At 38.4% G+C, this 17,799-nt stretch overlaps 1 protein-coding gene across 1 annotated transcript in view; it reads right to left on the bottom strand.

Annotated features, from left to right (window-relative positions):
* The window catches only part of EPS8 (epidermal growth factor receptor pathway substrate 8), a 127,540-nt gene that overhangs the window by 2,029 nt on the left and 107,712 nt on the right, over window positions 1-17,799 (bottom strand). The window contains 5 exon segments of the mRNA XM_005425301.2: window positions 2,187-2,316; window positions 4,748-4,928; window positions 8,521-8,782; window positions 16,621-16,764; window positions 17,637-17,748. Coding sequence (XP_005425358.1) covers window positions 2,187-2,316; window positions 4,748-4,928; window positions 8,521-8,782; window positions 16,621-16,764; window positions 17,637-17,748 — 829 coding nt within the window.

The following is a 17,799-nucleotide window of genomic DNA, read 5'->3' on the forward strand; positions in this document are numbered from 1 at the left end:
TGAAATTATTAGCAAGGCCAGGATATCTATTCACTAGAGCAGAATTTCCCAAAGTGTGCATGAATAAAACCAACAGCTGCTGTACTATCTGGCCATGACATGACCTTCAAAACTTTAAAATCAGCTTCCAAAATAAGGAAGCAGAAACTGGTTTTGAAATTAATAAAAGAAATTCCAGGATTGTTAAGGGGAAAATCCTGCAGTTGATTCTGAACTCTGAAAATGCATCCTAATAATTTAATAAAATTTCACATAGATTTAGCCTGTTATATCCATTAAAATGCTGTACCTGGGGCCACAAAGAGTGAGACAATTTCTTAATTAACCACAGTGCTCCTCCTACTTAAAATACCATTGCTCTCCTCTCCCAGAGTGGAAGGGCAAGGCAGGGAGCTTAGAAGGGACTCTGAAATTGAGGGAGCAGCTTTACTTGTCTTAATTCTTCTTGTCCTTGTCCTCTGGATTTCAGATACACAAGTGCAGCACTCATTACTGAGTTCACACATGAAAAACCATCAGCAGATACCCAACAATGCACTTCATCAGAGGTCATGTACAAATATTTTTCTGAGAATAAGTGAGCAGCCCAAGCTGACAGAATTTGCCTTCCTGATAGCATCAATGACAACAGGACTGATGAGCCTGAAATGCATTATATTATAATATTATTATAGGGAGAGAAAGGATGGTGCAACTTCCTTTGATGACATAATTCAGCAAACAACAGGCTAAAGCCATCAGGAATTGGATAAATTGCATAAATTCTGAAATTCAACCTCAAAAAACCAAGGCAGAAATAAACATTTCAATTACCTTTTCCCCAACAAATAAGCAATGACCTTGTTAGACTCTAAGTTGATGCTAATTAACTCTTGTAGGGCATTTATTAGACAAGTTTGGACTTTTGAGTTTCCTGCAGAGTGAGGACAAACTGGGGCAAGCAGAATAACAGCATGGAGGGGAAAAGACCCCTCCAACCCAGGGCATCTCAGCTTTTCAGACCAAATTCCATTGCAAAACTACTTCCATCTCAGGACACAAATAAGATGACTGACATGCAAAAAAGTTGAAGAATACAAATATATCTACACTAGGAAATGATGGATTGCTCTGGACTCTGGACTCTAGTGACTTCTTCTCCTAAGAGTAAAGGTGAAATATTTCTCCCTTCCTTTAACTGGAAAATAGGGCTTGAAGAAGGGAATAAAGCAATTTTGACAGTGTTAGAAAATGATGCTTTCTGATCCACACTGATCATGTAAAGTGTAAAATATGCATCATCATAAGCCTGTCTTTAAAAATATGCCAGGTAGTTAATGCTTTAAATCATTTAAGTGAGACAGTCTCAGCTTAAGGAGAGGAAAATATTTGAAACCTCTTCAAGATTTTCTTCTAAATAGAATGTGGAGAATATGACTTCTCAGTTGGGTTGACCTCACATCTAGATAATTTCTCTACTTGCCACAGCAAATTAAAAAAAAAAGAAGCAGGTGCATCTGCAATTCTACTGGTTTAAAATTGGCAAGAATTGTCCTTAGCACAGCTCTGGATACAAGCTTAAGGTGTTTAAGAGACAAAACTTCTTTAATTAAAGCAAATGCTGCAGAGCAATAAATACAGAGACAGAATACTTGATCTTTGGCTCAGAAACTCTGCTAGCAGTGTCTGGTGTGTTTTTTCTTCAATGCAGGTGCCCCAGTGTTTGACCTAAAAGGCCAACAACAGTGGGCTCACCTACCAATTTCTCACACCCTATAAATCAAATTTCCTCTACAAAGATAAAGCAACACTCACTTATCACCACCAAAATTGTCAGGAGTATGTGTTTGTCCAAGCACCAGGCAAAGCAAGAAGCAGGAAAAGGGGCATTTTACTCCCCTATTTTTTCCCCCAAAGCTCTTTTTGGCTGATTTTGTCTTCTTGCAGTCTGGTTACACCAAAAAACTTCTTAAACTTGAGTGCAATTTCTAATGTTTCTGGACCCCTTTAGAAATGGGGAAGATCTCACCTGGTGCTTTGATGAATGCTGTCCCAATGAATTAATACCAAACAACCCCGATGAAAAGAATGATTATCAATGTGATGGGAACTGAGGGAAAACCACCTCCCTCACAGAAGGAGTCATCTAATTCTATAAGTTCAAAACTGGTGACCCAAATTAGGTGAGTGAGAAGAGTTGTCCATACCTCCAAGGCAGATTTCTGTACCGTAATTTGGTTGTAGACTCTTGACCCTTCTGGGCAAACAGTCCTCAGTTCCTCTTTATTGAGGGAGAAAAGCTGAGCTCCTGTCAACACACCGAGGCTGTTCACAGTCCTGGGACACAGCAAGGGAGCAAACAGGAAATCAGCAACACCACACTGGCCAAGGTTGCCTCCATCCCACATTGCCTGGGCTAGGGCTGCTAAATTCAGAGCAAACTTGGTGCAGCAGGACTACTGAAGTCAGTTGGGTGTATAAGTAGACTTTTTGGTAGAGGCTAAAATATATATACACTATATTTATATACTATATAGAGAAGAACCTATAGGTATAAAATATATAGACAGTAACTTTATAACCACATTGACATATATTTTTATATATGTATTAGGTACACTTCCACACATATATATGTGTATATCTATAGATAAATATATATGTTTATATATGCATATATAGATGTATATATATGTGTATATATAGATGCATATATATGTGTATAAATAGATATATATGTATATATATGTATATATGTGTACATATATATGTCTATATATACATATATGTATGTATATATATGTGCATGTAAAATATATGTGTTTCTAGATGAATATATATGCTTATATATGGATATATAGATGTATTATATATGTGTATATATATGTATATATGTGTATAAATAGATGTGTATATATATGTATATACATATGCGTATGTATATGTATATATATGTACAAAAAAAATATATATATATGTCTATATATCCATATATGTATGTGTATATGTATATATATGCATGTAAAAAATGTGTTTCTAGATGAATATATATGCTTATATATGGATATATAGATGTATTATATACGTGTGTATATATAGGTGCATACATATGTGTATAAATAGATGTATATATATGTGTATATATACGTGTATATATCTGTATATATGTGTACATATATATGTATATATGCACATATATTTTTATATATACATAGATGTATGTGTATATGTATATATATATGTAAAAACAAATTAATTTTTCTAAGAGTGCAGCTGACATCTCTTGATCAAGAAATCATCTTGATTTTCAGGAGGCTGCCTGATTTTAACAAGCGGTCAGACCACATCCTGACAGGAAAACAATTCCTTTTCTATTTAGAGGAGTTTTGTTGCATTTGCCCTGGGACTTACACAGGGTTGAATCCTTTGGACTGCAGCCAGGCTTTGACATCCTCAGGAGAGGAGTCGTAGGTGATGTTCACCACGGGGATGTTTGGCCGTGGCACGTGGAATTTCCTCTGGGCAGCGCTCCGGCCGATGGTGAGCCTGTGCACAAGTTCATCCTGCACTTCCTCCATCTGGGATTTCCTGCCTAGAGAGAGAGACATCTCACAGAAATTAGGCTCTTTTTCAAAGCCAAGTAATTTCTTCTATGTCACTTTAAATCGTAAACTATTTTTTTTATTATTACTCTTCCCCCATGGAATATTTCAATACTCCCAATCCTCCCTTTGTAAAACAAAGCAAAAAATAAAAACAAAAAACCCCAGACAGAATTCAACTAAGACCCCAGAAAGGAGAGATGACTGGATGTCACAGAGAGGCAGAGCAGTGTAACAGCACCCAAGCTGTAGAATAAGATGGGAATGGAAGTTTATTCAATTGTCATAGTCTGCCTTTTTCAAACAGAATTGAGGGTTTAAAAATGGAAACAAGAAACTGATGAGGAAGGTTGTAAGATTGCTTATTAGGTACACTTCCACACATATATATGTGTATATCTATAGATAAATATATATGTTTATATATGCATATATAGATGTATATATATGTGTATATATAGATGCATATATATGTGTATAAATAGATATATATGTATATATATGTATATATGTGTACATATATATGTCTATATATACATATATGTATGTATATATATGTGCATGTAAAATATATGTGTTTCTAGATGAATATATATGCTTATATATGGATATATAGATGTATTATATATGTGTATATATATGTATATATGTGTATAAATAGATGTGTATATATATGTATATACATATGCGTATGTATATGTATATATATGTACAAAAAAAATATATATATATGTCTATATATCCATATATGTATGTGTATATGTATATATATGCATGTAAAAAATGTGTTTCTAGATGAATATATATGCTTATATATGGATATATAGATGTATTATATATGTGTGTATATATAGGTGCATACATATGTGTATAAATAGATGTATATATATGTGTATATATACGTGTATATATCTGTATATATGTGTACATATATATGTATATATGCACATATATTTTTATATATACATAGATGTATGTGTATATGTATATATATATGTAAAAACAAATTAATTTTTCTAAGAGTGCAGCTGACATCTCTTGATCAAGAAATCATCTTGATTTTCAGGAGGCTGCCTGATTTTAACAAGCGGTCAGACCACATCCTGACAGGAAAACAATTCCTTTTCTATTTAGAGGAGTTTTGTTGCATTTGCCCTGGGACTTACACAGGGTTGAATCCTTTGGACTGCAGCCAGGCTTTGACATCCTCAGGAGAGGAGTCGTAGGTGATGTTCACCACGGGGATGTTTGGCCGTGGCACGTGGAATTTCCTCTGGGCAGCGCTCCGGCCGATGGTGAGCCTGTGCACAAGTTCATCCTGCACTTCCTCCATCTGGGATTTCCTGCCTAGAGAGAGAGACATCTCACAGAAATTAGGCTCTTTTTCAAAGCCAAGTAATTTCTTCTATGTCACTTTAAATCGTAAACTATTTTTTTTATTATTACTCTTCCCCCATGGAATATTTCAATACTCCCAATCCTCCCTTTGTAAAACAAAGCAAAAAATAAAAACAAAAAACCCCAGACAGAATTCAACTAAGACCCCAGAAAGGAGAGATGACTGGATGTCACAGAGAGGCAGAGCAGTGTAACAGCACCCAAGCTGTAGAATAAGATGGGAATGGAAGTTTATTCAATTGTCATAGTCTGCCTTTTTCAAACAGAATTGAGGGTTTAAAAATGGAAACAAGAAACTGATGAGGAAGGTTGTAAGATTGCTCACACTGTGGGAAGGTAGTACTTTCCACAAACAGTACTTTAGTTGAAAGTTCAACTTTTTAGTGGAAATCAATATAGGCAAAAAAATTTCACAGCTGCTGACATATATCAACTTATATCTAATGAGCCATTGTAGCAATTGCATTTTTGACAGGGTTTTGAGAAATTTGAATTCACTCCAAGCCTGGAGTGGCTGCTTAGCTGAAACATTGTCACACTTTGCATTAAAAAAGGAATAATAAAAAAAATAAGGGGTAGCTGCTCTCACCAGAGACTCAAGACTTGGACAAGATTTGTTTATTTATTTTCTCATTTTAAACAAAACTGTAAGAATTCGTTATCCCCCAGAACCCATTTGCTGTTCATTAGCAGACAACAAACTGAAATGCTTTTCAGTCATTTCAACAAGATCAATTATAATGACAGTGAGAATTGTTTAAAATTACTATAAAAGTTTCTGTGGATAACTTCACAAAAATAGGTAGAATTCAATAAGGTATAAATAACCTTTTGGGCTCATAGAAGATACTGATTTCACACAGTTAAACTCTCTGTGCCATAACATTGGAACAACTATAAAAATCCTCTGACAAACAACTCCAATTATCTCAAAAAATTCTCAGGATTTCCTTGCCAAGATATTTTTAGTGATCTTTATTCAACCTTCTCACTTTGATACACAAAGAGTAGCTACACCACCCTCTCACTGCACTCAGATGGCAAAACCTATTCCTTTTCTCCCATTACACTGATAGGAGCAGATGAAAACAACTCAACTTCAATATGAAAAAAAGCCCTGTAAGATAGAAACATCTTTGCCTTCTCTACTTTCCTTTTATACTCTCTCAAAACCTCTCCAGTGATCAGTATCTCTAGCCAGTTAAATAAATAAAAACAAGCTTTACATAGGCCTCTAGGATTATTTCTTTAATCACCAGAGCAAAAAGAAGAAAAAATGTAGGTTTAACAATTTCCTTTTTTCTTTTACAAAATAGCCTCAGGTTGAAAGTGGAAAAAGTATCTCTACTATAATATCTGAGGCATTCAGGCCCTGTTGTGTAGGGTTTTCTCCTCTCCCCTCATCCTGAGTGCGAGTCAGAAGCCCAATGACACAAGCTCAGTGATTTCTGCAAATCTGACAGGGGTTATACAAGGAAAGCCTTTAGGCAGTGTTATCAAATCCTGCACCCGCTGTTTTCCCCAGCAGGAAGAGACACAGAACATTGCTATCTTCCTTCTATTTACACAGATTTTGAAAGACTTATGCTTAATCTAGACCAAGACTGTATCAAGAGACAAATATTTAGCTGTTAGGTAAGAGATCCTTCCCGTGGTTAGATGGGTTATCAGAAATAAGCAGGGTGTGGGGCAGGTTCTGCAGTGTTCTCTGCAGGGTTCAGGTGGGTACTTGGCCAGCAGGTTTCCCATCACCTTTGCAGAGGAACCTATTCTGTGAGGATTTTGAGGTGCCTGAAGCTCATTAACTGGGCTTGGGTGAGCAGGATCTCCTGTGTGTGACCCACAGCCTCTACAGTAACTCTTCACACCTCACAGATGCCCTGTACCTGAAGCCAGGATCATGATCTTCTCATTTTCCATCTAGAATGGATAGAGAAGGCCATTGCGGATTCAAGAACACAGCCATGCTATGACAAAGTCCTTCCACAGAAATAAAATTTTCAGTTTTGTGCATGTGTGAGGGGAAATCGCCCTCCCTTTCCACATCTTTTGTAAGTGTTTGTTTGTCTGCGTTTATTTAAGTAACTCTTTCTTTGGGAAGCAGCAGTGAAGCCTGTTCCTCCAGCCAGGCTGTTCTCCAGTTATGATTTCCAGCCAGACAGCCCATTAGGTGAACATAAGGAAAAGTTCCCAGAGCCTTCCTGAGCTCACAGCTTAGGCAGGAGCTTGTCCTCCACGAGGCAATGTCACCACAGACCCCACCAACAGGATTATTCCCATCCACTGGGGACAGGGGGCAAAGAAACCCTTCTCCAGAAAGGATTATGCTCAGTGCCAGTTTCTGACCTTAGGTGGAAGCAGGATTTGCTGGTAAGGCAGTGAGTATGAAAAGCTGTCAACTCTTGAACTATAAAAAGCTCATTATTTTTACAGCTATTACTTAAAAAGCTGTAACAAATGCTTGCCTACATTTTTCAGTTATTTCTAAGCCAAGCAATCACACTGCCTAAGGTGCATTTAGGACAGAAATTACTGACTAAACAAGCTTTTCTAACCCTACCTGCTTTTCAGTCAATACCAAGTAGCAGCCTCAGCATGCCTCAATTGGCATATTTGCAAGGTGGCCTTAATCAGAACTTCTCAAGGCAGCCACACACTGTTGGATGCACATTCCCAAGTTTTTCCAGCTATGGAGGTATGGAATATGTTCCCGTGTCCTCCTGGGACAAGGACACCAAAATCTGCTCCATGGCCTGCCGGTTGCTGCTGCTTTGATCAAGCCAGGGTGCCCCAGCTGTAAAGTAACTCTACAAAACTATTACAACATGGTTCTTGTGCATCAGCCAGACCTGCAAGTGTTCTTGAAGCCCTGAAAAGGTGTATCAGAATGGTGCAAACAACCTAGAAATCTGGATGATCATGAATTGAAGTGTGAAAACAGCGTAACTGATTTTACAAGCAATTTAGGCTGTAATGTGGCAGTGAGTTCAGGTGGAAAACGTGCATTAGCCAGCATATCAGCATGGGCATTTCCAGTGTTAAAAACCACTGACTAGAGATCCCAGACATGGGAAATTTGGGGTAGATGTTAGAAAAATGTTTTTTACTGAAAGGGTGATGAAGTTCTGGAATGGCCTGCCCAGTGAGATGGCAGAGGGAGTCACCATCCCTGGATGTGTTTAAAAAAAGCCCGGATGTGGCACTGGGTGCCACGGTCTAGTTGAGGTGTTAGGGCATGGGCTGGACTCGATGATCTTAAAGGTCTCTTCCAACCTGGGCATTCTGGAAATTCTGTGATTTAGGATGGGACAAGTGTAAAGCGTTTTTCCCTAAATACCATTATGGTAATTATAACAAGGGTCAGAACACACATCCGTATGTATTTTACACACACACATCCACATGTATTTTAAACATAAAGCTAAAACCAAATTTTTCCACCAAGACTCATCTGAAACACAACTTAAGGGACTCCAGAATTAAGCCAAGCACACAGGAAGGGGAGGAAAGGCTTTTTTCTTGCATCTTAGTGCACACTTACGATCCACAGGGATCTGCTTCTGCCGTTGCGTGTCGCGGGCCACGCTGCCACCGCTGTCGCTGGACGTGCTGCTCTGGCGGCTGACGGCGGCCGGCGCCTTGGGCACGGGCACTGGGATGGGAGCTGGGGCGCTGGGGGGCACGGGGACAGGCACAGGGACAGGCACGGGGACAGCCACGGGGACAGGAGCAGGCGTGGGGGGCGGAGAGGGAGTGGGGGGAGCCGGCTCCGGCTGCTTCGCGACATAGTCCGTCCTTTGCTTCTGCAGGAGGGAGAAGGGATCAGTCAGGAAACATTAGGGCAACATGTCAGACAAACCCAGATTTTGCACCAAATGGTGCCTTTTATTCCACTAAGGCATCTCACTTGCCAGGTATCATTCCAAAATTTGCCAAAAGCTGCTCTGGCATCAAAGTTTGCCATTGATTTCTGTTGTGTTGAGAGGTCCCCAGGATGAGGTGAGAGATGAGAATTTGACTCTATGTTCTCAGAAGGCTGATTTATTATATTATGATATTATATTAAAAGAAAATGATATACTAAAACTATACTAAAAAGAATAGAGAAATGATACATCAGAAGGCTAGAAAAGAATGATAGTGAAAACCCGTGACTGACTCAGAGAGTCTGACACAGCTGGCTGTGATTGGCCATCAATTAAAAATAATTCACAAGTTTGGATAAACAATCTCCAGACTACATTCCAGAGGAGCAAAACATGGAGAAGCTGAGGCTTCTCATTTTCCCAGGAGAAGAAATCCTGGTGAACGGATTTTTCATAAAATATCACAGTAACAAGTTTCTCTGCCGGACGCAAGACTCACAGCAAGGAAATCCTCTGAAACGTGTTTCTTTCTTTCAAGGAGATGAATTCTATCAATGAGATTGTTTTTAAATCTCAAACTTTTGTTAACTGGCACTTTTTAAAGCTTTCAAAACTTTTGACTTATTGAATTTTATCAGTGTAAAAATGTATATTTCAGAGATGTTATTTAAAAGAAAAAATCTGAACAATGAACATGTCCAGCCACACCTAAACTCAACTAATGCTTTAACTTATATAAATGTCACTGAGGGTAGCATAATGCATTGCTTTTTAAACTACAGACAGCATTTAAGAGGTTCCTGCTCCTCTCATCCATTCATCTATGCCTTTTCAGCTATTGACATGACCACTACAAGCCATCTCAAGACAATAATCTGATTTTAGAGCAAGGCCCAGATTGCACTGTTCTTTGAACAGGGCTGTTATTTCTTTCTCCCCCACTTCATGCAACGTTCTAACAACATTATCTTGCTGCTAATAAATAACTACCAGGTGTCTCAAGAATAACTTGGGAAGTTATTTCTTTGCCTTTAGAAGGGGACCAGTTACATAAGAACACCTGTGTTTTTCCCAGAGCAATCATGAAGACAGACAAATCCATAAGCCACCTATGCTACCCCTATCTCTCAGGCAGTTCAAACTCCATATCTCACTGTTTAACAGTGTTCCCTCTGCACAATTTTGGACTAACACAGCTTGAAGGTTCAATATTCAGGTTTGTTTGCTCAATAGGGATGCCTCATCTTGTAGTCATGAGAATCTGCTTACTTTGGTATGAAGAGAGATGAATGCATTCTCCAGATTCATTGCTCCTTCCTGAAATACCTTTCCCTATTCCCTTGGAGGCAGAGGGTTTTACAGCAGATCAAGCAGGGAAATATTTGTAGAAGCCACATGTTAGAATTTGGGCAGCAGATCACTGCCCTGACAACAATCAAACTTTCCTTAAATGTCAGCAACTGCCCTTGTACTGGAATCCTCAGCTCAGAGAAGTCCAGCTGATGCACAAGGATTTATTAGTGAGTGTAAACCATTTCAGCAATACTGATTTACACCAGCAGAAAATTTATCCCATAAGCTTCTCTGGCCAATCGATTAAGCCTGAGAAACAAGTCTTACTTCCCTTGGATGATTTCTCACTTAAACATAATAGTCAGCTACTAAATCAAACATATATCCCTGCAAAACATCTCTGATTAAAGTCTTTTGTTTGTTCATTTGTTTCTATCTCAGCATTTAGTTGTTCAAAGGCCTCCATCTTAACTGCTTTGTGCAATGTGGGGATATTAAAAAAAATAATTATTGACTTTTCTGTATTTTACTGCTTCAATGTTAAGAAACTGATTGCTTCTTTAATTGTCAAATGACAAGGAAAGTGAAATGCATAATATAAAATTGAACAAGCAGGATAAATATATTTATGAAACTTGCCCTTTGGTGGAAAGAGAGTGCCCTACTAGGTGTACAGCAAATATACCATAATTTATTATATATACATGTACTGTGATAGACTCAAAATCTTGAAAAAGAATTTTAAAATTTCACAGCTTCTAAAAGCTATGAAATTCAATGATATTCAAATCCTTTTATCTTGTTCACAGATTCCAATTACTAGACTGTTATCTCCAAAATATACCTTCTTCATGTGTGTTTTGATCTTCTTAAAAAAACCATGAAGAAAAAGTAAAACTTTCACGATAGAGAGGATGTGTTACAAGCCAAGACATCCACTGCACACGGCCACAATCATAATCCAGAAAAAGAGAGAGCTAAAAACTCCATGTAACTTTCAATGGATGTTACTGGAGAAGCTGCAAAAACATATTGTACTGCAATCATCAGCCTCATCAAAACAACTTGCTGCAGTGAAAACAAAAATTAATCTGGAAGCGTCACTCAAACTCTAAATTTACAAATGCAACCACATTAAAATACACTTTGCATTTTGCTAAACAGTGCCCAAAAACCAATTATACATTTAAATTCCATTTAATGCTTCTTTTTTTAACACTTCTTTTTTTAACTCCAGATCTTTTGAGGACATCCACACATTCATCCCATCGCTTCTATTCATGGCTATAAAAAGAAGCATGCACTATGGAATTTGGTGACTACACAGTCCAAGAAGGGAAATTTTGAGATTCAATATCAGAAGAGTAATTCAGTTACCTCTGAAAGCTCTCCCAGTAATTGCTGTGAGGAAAATGGAGTAAATCACATCAAATAGTATTGTTAGAAGGGTGAAAAGTAACTGTCTCACACATCACTCCTGAAATCTCATACACATTAGCAATTTAAACTAAAGGAACATTAATCTTAGTAATTACCTCTTCTTAATCACTAGGAAACCAAATATTCTTTTTTTGAATAGGGAACAGGGTGCTGGCTACAAGACATACACATGTGATGCCGTATTTGCAATCAGCTCTTTTCAGAGCACGTACCCAGACAGAAACAGGCTTAATAGAAAACAAAAGCCAAGGAAAAGAGTGCCAAAGGATTAAAGATTGTCAGGGGGATGTAAAGAACACTTGTAACTGGGGAAAAATAAGATTTAAGTCACATCAGGTATTTAAAAAGTGCTCCATTTTTTTAGCTCAAGAAATGTTGTCTAGCTCAGTAAATGAGATAAAGGTGCTGCTCACAGAAGGGTTTGTGTTGGGAGGGACCTGGTGGTTCCATTTAATTCCAACCCCTGCCATGGGCAGGGATACCTTCCACTATCCCAGGTTGCTCCAACACCCATCAAACACTTCCAGGGATGGGGCATCCACAGCTTCTCTGGGGAACCTGGCTCATGCCCCCAGTAAAGAATTTCTTCCCAATATACAATCTAAACCTGTCCTTGTTAAAATTAAAGCCATTACCCCCTGGTTCTGTCACTCCATGCCCTTGCAAAAGTCCCTCTCCAGCTCTCTTGCTGGCCCCCTTTAGATACTGACAGGCCTTTGGAAAGTCTCCCCAGAGCTGAATGATCCCAACTCTCTCAGCCTCACAGGAGAGGTGTTTCATCCCTCTGATCACCTCAATTCACGTAAATTGGGACAAATTTAAACTGTTTGGAATGGTGATGGTACACACACACTCATTAAAAATCTGGATATATCATAAAAGCTTACTGGGACTAAATTTTGTTTTCTTATTTCTTGCCAGAACGATCTTTGTTTTTACAGGGAAAAAATTAAGTCCCAAAGCTGTTTTCAACATGCTACAGGCTGCATCCGGTGTAAAAACAAGATTCGGTATGATTCAATCTACTTTTAATGGAAGAAAAATAATAAGTTTGAATAAAAATGCTAATGGTTCCAACCCTAATTCTTGATCAGGGTAAAAGAGTGGTAACAATATATTTTGGCATTAAAAAAAGGGAATATACATATTCAAACGATGGGGAAAACAGACGAAGAGGCATTGGAAACAACCAAAACCAGTGGGAAATGTTCTAATTAGGTTAACACAGACAGAGAGCTTTCAGTTTGCTCTCTTTCTAAAGGTTTCAGTGCCACATTCCTGTTTGCACAGTGACACCAGAGGGCTGCAGAGCATTCAGCCTCAGCTTTGTCAACAGCTCTGAGGTTTGGATCCTGTCCTGGGACTCCCCTGAAGGGACAAGAGAGAACCAACCACTCATCTTCAGCCAAAAGGGCCAGTGAGGCACCCAAGACTGGAAGGGAAAATTTCAAGCAGGGTCTTTAGCCAGAGTTTACTTTGGTGGGTTCAGCTGTTATGCAAACAGCTGCCCACTAAAATGCCATTAAAATCCCTAAGCTGTTCTTTGCAGGGTATACCACATTTGTGATTTTACTGAATTGACAGGAAATTTAAACAGAATTTACTTATTCAAACTGTTATTAGCTAGGATTAGTCCCCAATCCTAAAAAAAAAAAAAAAAGAAAACCTGCACCTTATTAAACATTTACTCTCTGCCTAAGGATTTTGTACACATCACTGATAATATAACTGTCTCACCTCCAAAAGGGTGTCAGGAGATTAATTAACATGCCCACCAAGATACACAATTCTATCCTAATTATGTTCTTCAAATTTCATTTTCAAGAGCGTTGAAACAAAGTTAATAAAATGCACAGAAAATAGGAAATACTATGATGAATTATTTCATAGGTTCACCAGGAATACTTTTATAAAATAAGAAATCAGAGTGCTTGGGAAACTTTTTATGTTTACATATAATAGGATAGTGAAATACCAGTGCTGGTCCACAACCAAATAAACAGATTAAATGAGCAACACCCCAGAAAACTCTGATAAACAATAATTAACAATAGCAAAAAATAGAAGAATTCAGCAAAATTCTCTCCTAAAAGTGCAAGAGTACCAAACAAGCAAAAATACTTTTTCCTGGAACTAATTCAACTGACCAGAAGACAAACAGCGTTACAGCCTCTGACTCACAAAGATAATTAAATAACTGGAGTATTTATTGCTGGCAATGTCCTGTAAGTATCACCTCAGTGCTCTCAAGTGACTTTTTTTGTACCTGGATCCTGAAAATGAATGAGTGAAAAATCAGTAATGTGTGGCCTTAAGAGGTCACTAGGCAGGGGGACAGAGTTAGAGCAAAAAAACCTTTGCAGCTCTGAGAATAATTGTGATAATGAGGTACCCATCTCTCCAAGAAGGGGTCTCTGTAGCACAATCAAATGAAAAAAATCCTCTTTTTCAATGGAATCCTTAATTCTTCCTAACAATCAATGAACACCCTTTGGTGAGCAGTGCACTGAAAGTTATTAGTCTGTAAAGGAAGACACTGCCCTTGCTCATGACACTTATCTGCAGCTGGCCACAGCAGCCAGGCCACTGTGCAAGCAGCTTTTTGAGAGCTGAATATGACTTGGGAGAGCAGCAAAAGCTTCACAGCACCAGGCACTGCTCCTGTGCAGGGCTTGGCAAAAGAGCTGATAGGAACCACTTTGTTTTCCTGCTCTTCCCACAAGTTCTCCTGTCTGACTTTGGGCAAAGCATTGGTTTATTTAACTATTAAATCAGTTCGCTCTAAAACAGCAGCAATGTCTCATAGTGCTGTTGTGAAAATAAATGGAGTTACGCAAACACTTTCCAAAAGAACCATGTGTCCATCACAGGAAAACAGACAAATGAGAGTGCTCAGGAGTGCTAAAATTATAATAATCACCACCAAGTTTAAACAACATTACTGACATGTCTTGGTAAAGACTTCATTTATCCTGTGCAATTCATTATATTCATAAATAATTTCACAGTATTTCAAGCTCACATTTGAATATGATCAAGCTGTAGAATAACCTGCCAGAGGGCAAAGTAACAAACTTATCTTTAACTGTGTTCCCTGACCCTAATTTTCATAGGTCCATGGAGAATGCTTTGTGGAAATGGCTATTTTATTATATGCCATGTCTTGTCATTATTTCAGAGAACTTCAAACCCTGCAGTGCATTACAGAAGAATAATGTGAGAATCTCTACTCAAAACTGCACTCAGCCTGCTCAGGACTTGATGGCAAATTCCAAACACACAAAATAACATGCATAGGAAGAAAAAAACCCAAGCCAGATCTTTAAATCAGGATTTGAAAAGCACTCTAGATGCATGCTTCACTTCACAGACAGGCAAACCCACAAGCAATGCAGAATGAGTCAAGATGTTACAGGCAAACAATTAGGGACAAGAAAGCTCAGAAACGGTCTGATTCAAGCCCACCAAGATCAAGGCAGGTCTGCTACATTATTTTGCAAAACATTGTGGCATTTCTTGGTTTTCAGTCATCAGGGGGAAGGTGGACACACAACAAATTAGATTGGATTAAATTATTAAACTTCAAGCTTGAACAGAAGCTTGGTTTAAAATTCTGATTTAGAGGCAGGCCTGGAATTTCTGCTTAATTCAAACTTGTTTGCCTAAACTTTCAAGATCATTAGAAAAGAAAAAGAGGAAAGAAAAAGGTCTTAGAAAATAAAACAACTTCTTTTAGCAGCCTCCAATCCTGTTAAATTTTGTTTAAAAATACATATTACAACTTTATCCTATATATCCTTACTTGGGCGGATAATTGTGCTGATGTAAGAAATTTTTTTAAGTAATTCTCTCTAATTCTGTTCAACATATAAAAGAAATAACAACAACAACAATATTAGTTCCACACCACTACATGAAAGAAAGAAAATTAAAATGAGGTCAGGATAATAGAGTGCTATTGATGCACAGACATAGTAATTGAAAAATACCTGCTTTGTGAATTCAAAAGCAAATATACCTCCTTTCTATGACTCCAAAATTACTATAATTAAATAAATTCAGGACTGGGATAGACACACACAAAGACAAAAAAAAAGAAAAGGAAAAGCTGGAGCTCACTCTTCTAGGAAAAACAAAGATGACCCTACCTTAAATAATTCAAACTCCTTCTTTGGCATCAACAGCTATCAATTCACAAAGGATATTTGCAATTAAAATAAATGCATACACATCCACTAGGACTGAAGTTACCATCTCTAAGCAAATAAGCAGGTAAAAAAAAAGTGAGGTAAAACATTTTTGCAGTATCTCTATCGACTGTATTCTCAGTGAAATACAGACATCACTGTTGGAACCCTGGATGCTGAGAATTTTAGATTTTCTGTGCTGACAGACACTGACCCCCAGGAGAACACTGCATTTGACCTGAGGCCGTGGAGAAGGCTTCCAAAATTGATTGATAGCACTGGGATTATGGGTGTGGAATTCGAAAGTGTGTAATATCATAGTGTGGAAAACTTAAGAGTTTAAGGGTTTAGAATGCAGCAATATATATAAAGCAAGATGGAGGTTCTAGGGTGGAGGCTGGTCCTTCTTCTTCCCCTTCCTATTTTCCTTCTTCTCTTTCTTCTTCCCCTTCTTCTCCATGGGTTTGGGTGGTTTTGTGTAATTGGATACAGAAGTCCCCATTGCAGGGAACGGGTGTTTGGTTATTGAGATAAAAGTGAAAATAATTTAGGTGTCATTTCTTAATTGGATAGTTTATCCCTAAAAGGCCTTGTAGAGAGAGAGATGGGGCTCCATTTTTAGTTTGTTACAGTGAAGTGCTGCAGAACTCAGGGTTTGTGAGACTGTGACATGGATAAGAACTGATAAACATCTGAGTCCCAACAAGAAATTCAGTCTCACACACTTAATCCCAACCCTGGTAAAAAAAGAAGCAAAGACTCCCCACATCACCTTCAGCCCGTAGAAGAAATATAAATGCTTTGTGCACACAGTGACACTTCCATTGGAGGTTTTGCCCCCAGCATGGACAGTACCTGGATGGTGCGGGTGTAGGCAGGCTCCGGCCATCCCTGACCGCCTTCTGTGTTCCTCAGAGGGTCCAAAATGTTGTTTGGCACAAAGCCTGTGCTGCCACTTTTGTTCTGAACCTTCCACCACTGCTTTCTGTCATCCAGGATCTGAAATAATTTGGTAAATTAATTACATGTCTTTTCTGACTTTCCTCCTGCCAGTGCTTAGGCTGTGAATCATTTCAAAACAAAACCACGGCTTTGCCAGGTTCTGAGTCTGCCAACAGATCTTGCACAGATGCGTCCCTGAGAAACCACTGGATCTTCCCTGATTCCCACCATCATTAACTCCACATGGTTCTACTGCACTTTTCAAAATGAGGCTCTCAAGAAAGAATATATAAGTTTGTAATGGAGTTCTGTAAAACTCAGGAATGTACAGGATCAAACAGTGGAACAAAACCCAAATACTTGCACAGAGATGCTGCCATCTCTACAACCCTCACGCTGTTGACAAAAGGAATAAATAATTACTAATAATCCAAGTAAAGGCAGCTCTGGGGGAGCATAAATTTGGAGACACAACTCTTAGTAAACAGGGAATGGGAGCAGGATGGCCTGGAGCAGTCAGAAGTCTGCCTGGCTGCCCCACACTCTCACACTCAGCATTTTCTCTCTTTGTTGCTCCCTCCCTTCCAAATGTATCTCACTTTTCTGGTGCCACATCCTCTTGGAAAGAACAGTCCTTCACTATGCTCTATGTGTACACAGATAGTTATTTAAACACTACTTAATATTTAAAAGCAACACTAGAGAAGGTGGAAGGAACACACAAATGTATTTTGAGCACGGATCTTGACAGCACCCCTTCCTAAGTCAGCAAAATTGATGCAAAACAAATTAACAACTTTCCATACTGAGGCAGACAGGTCAAACACATTGAAGCAAACATTAAGGAAAGCCACACTGTCCACAGGAAAGGTATCCTCAGCTTTGAGTAGCACCAGAAATTTGTGTGTTGTCTTTGCAAACAAAATTACCTCCACAATCTCCTCTTTCATGACAGAAAGCTCGCTGTTGTTTCTTGCCACGAATTCGTACTTGCATTTGGCATATTTCTTGCTCTGTGCTTTATTGTGTGCTTCATAGTTTCTGCAAAGCAAAGATCAGGCTATTGTTCAGTGAGACAGTCAAGCAACTAAA

This window comes from Geospiza fortis, unplaced genomic scaffold (genome assembly GCF_000277835.1).
Source record: "Geospiza fortis unplaced genomic scaffold, GeoFor_1.0 scaffold13, whole genome shotgun sequence".
Classification (NCBI taxonomy): domain Eukaryota; kingdom Metazoa; phylum Chordata; class Aves; order Passeriformes; family Thraupidae; genus Geospiza; species Geospiza fortis.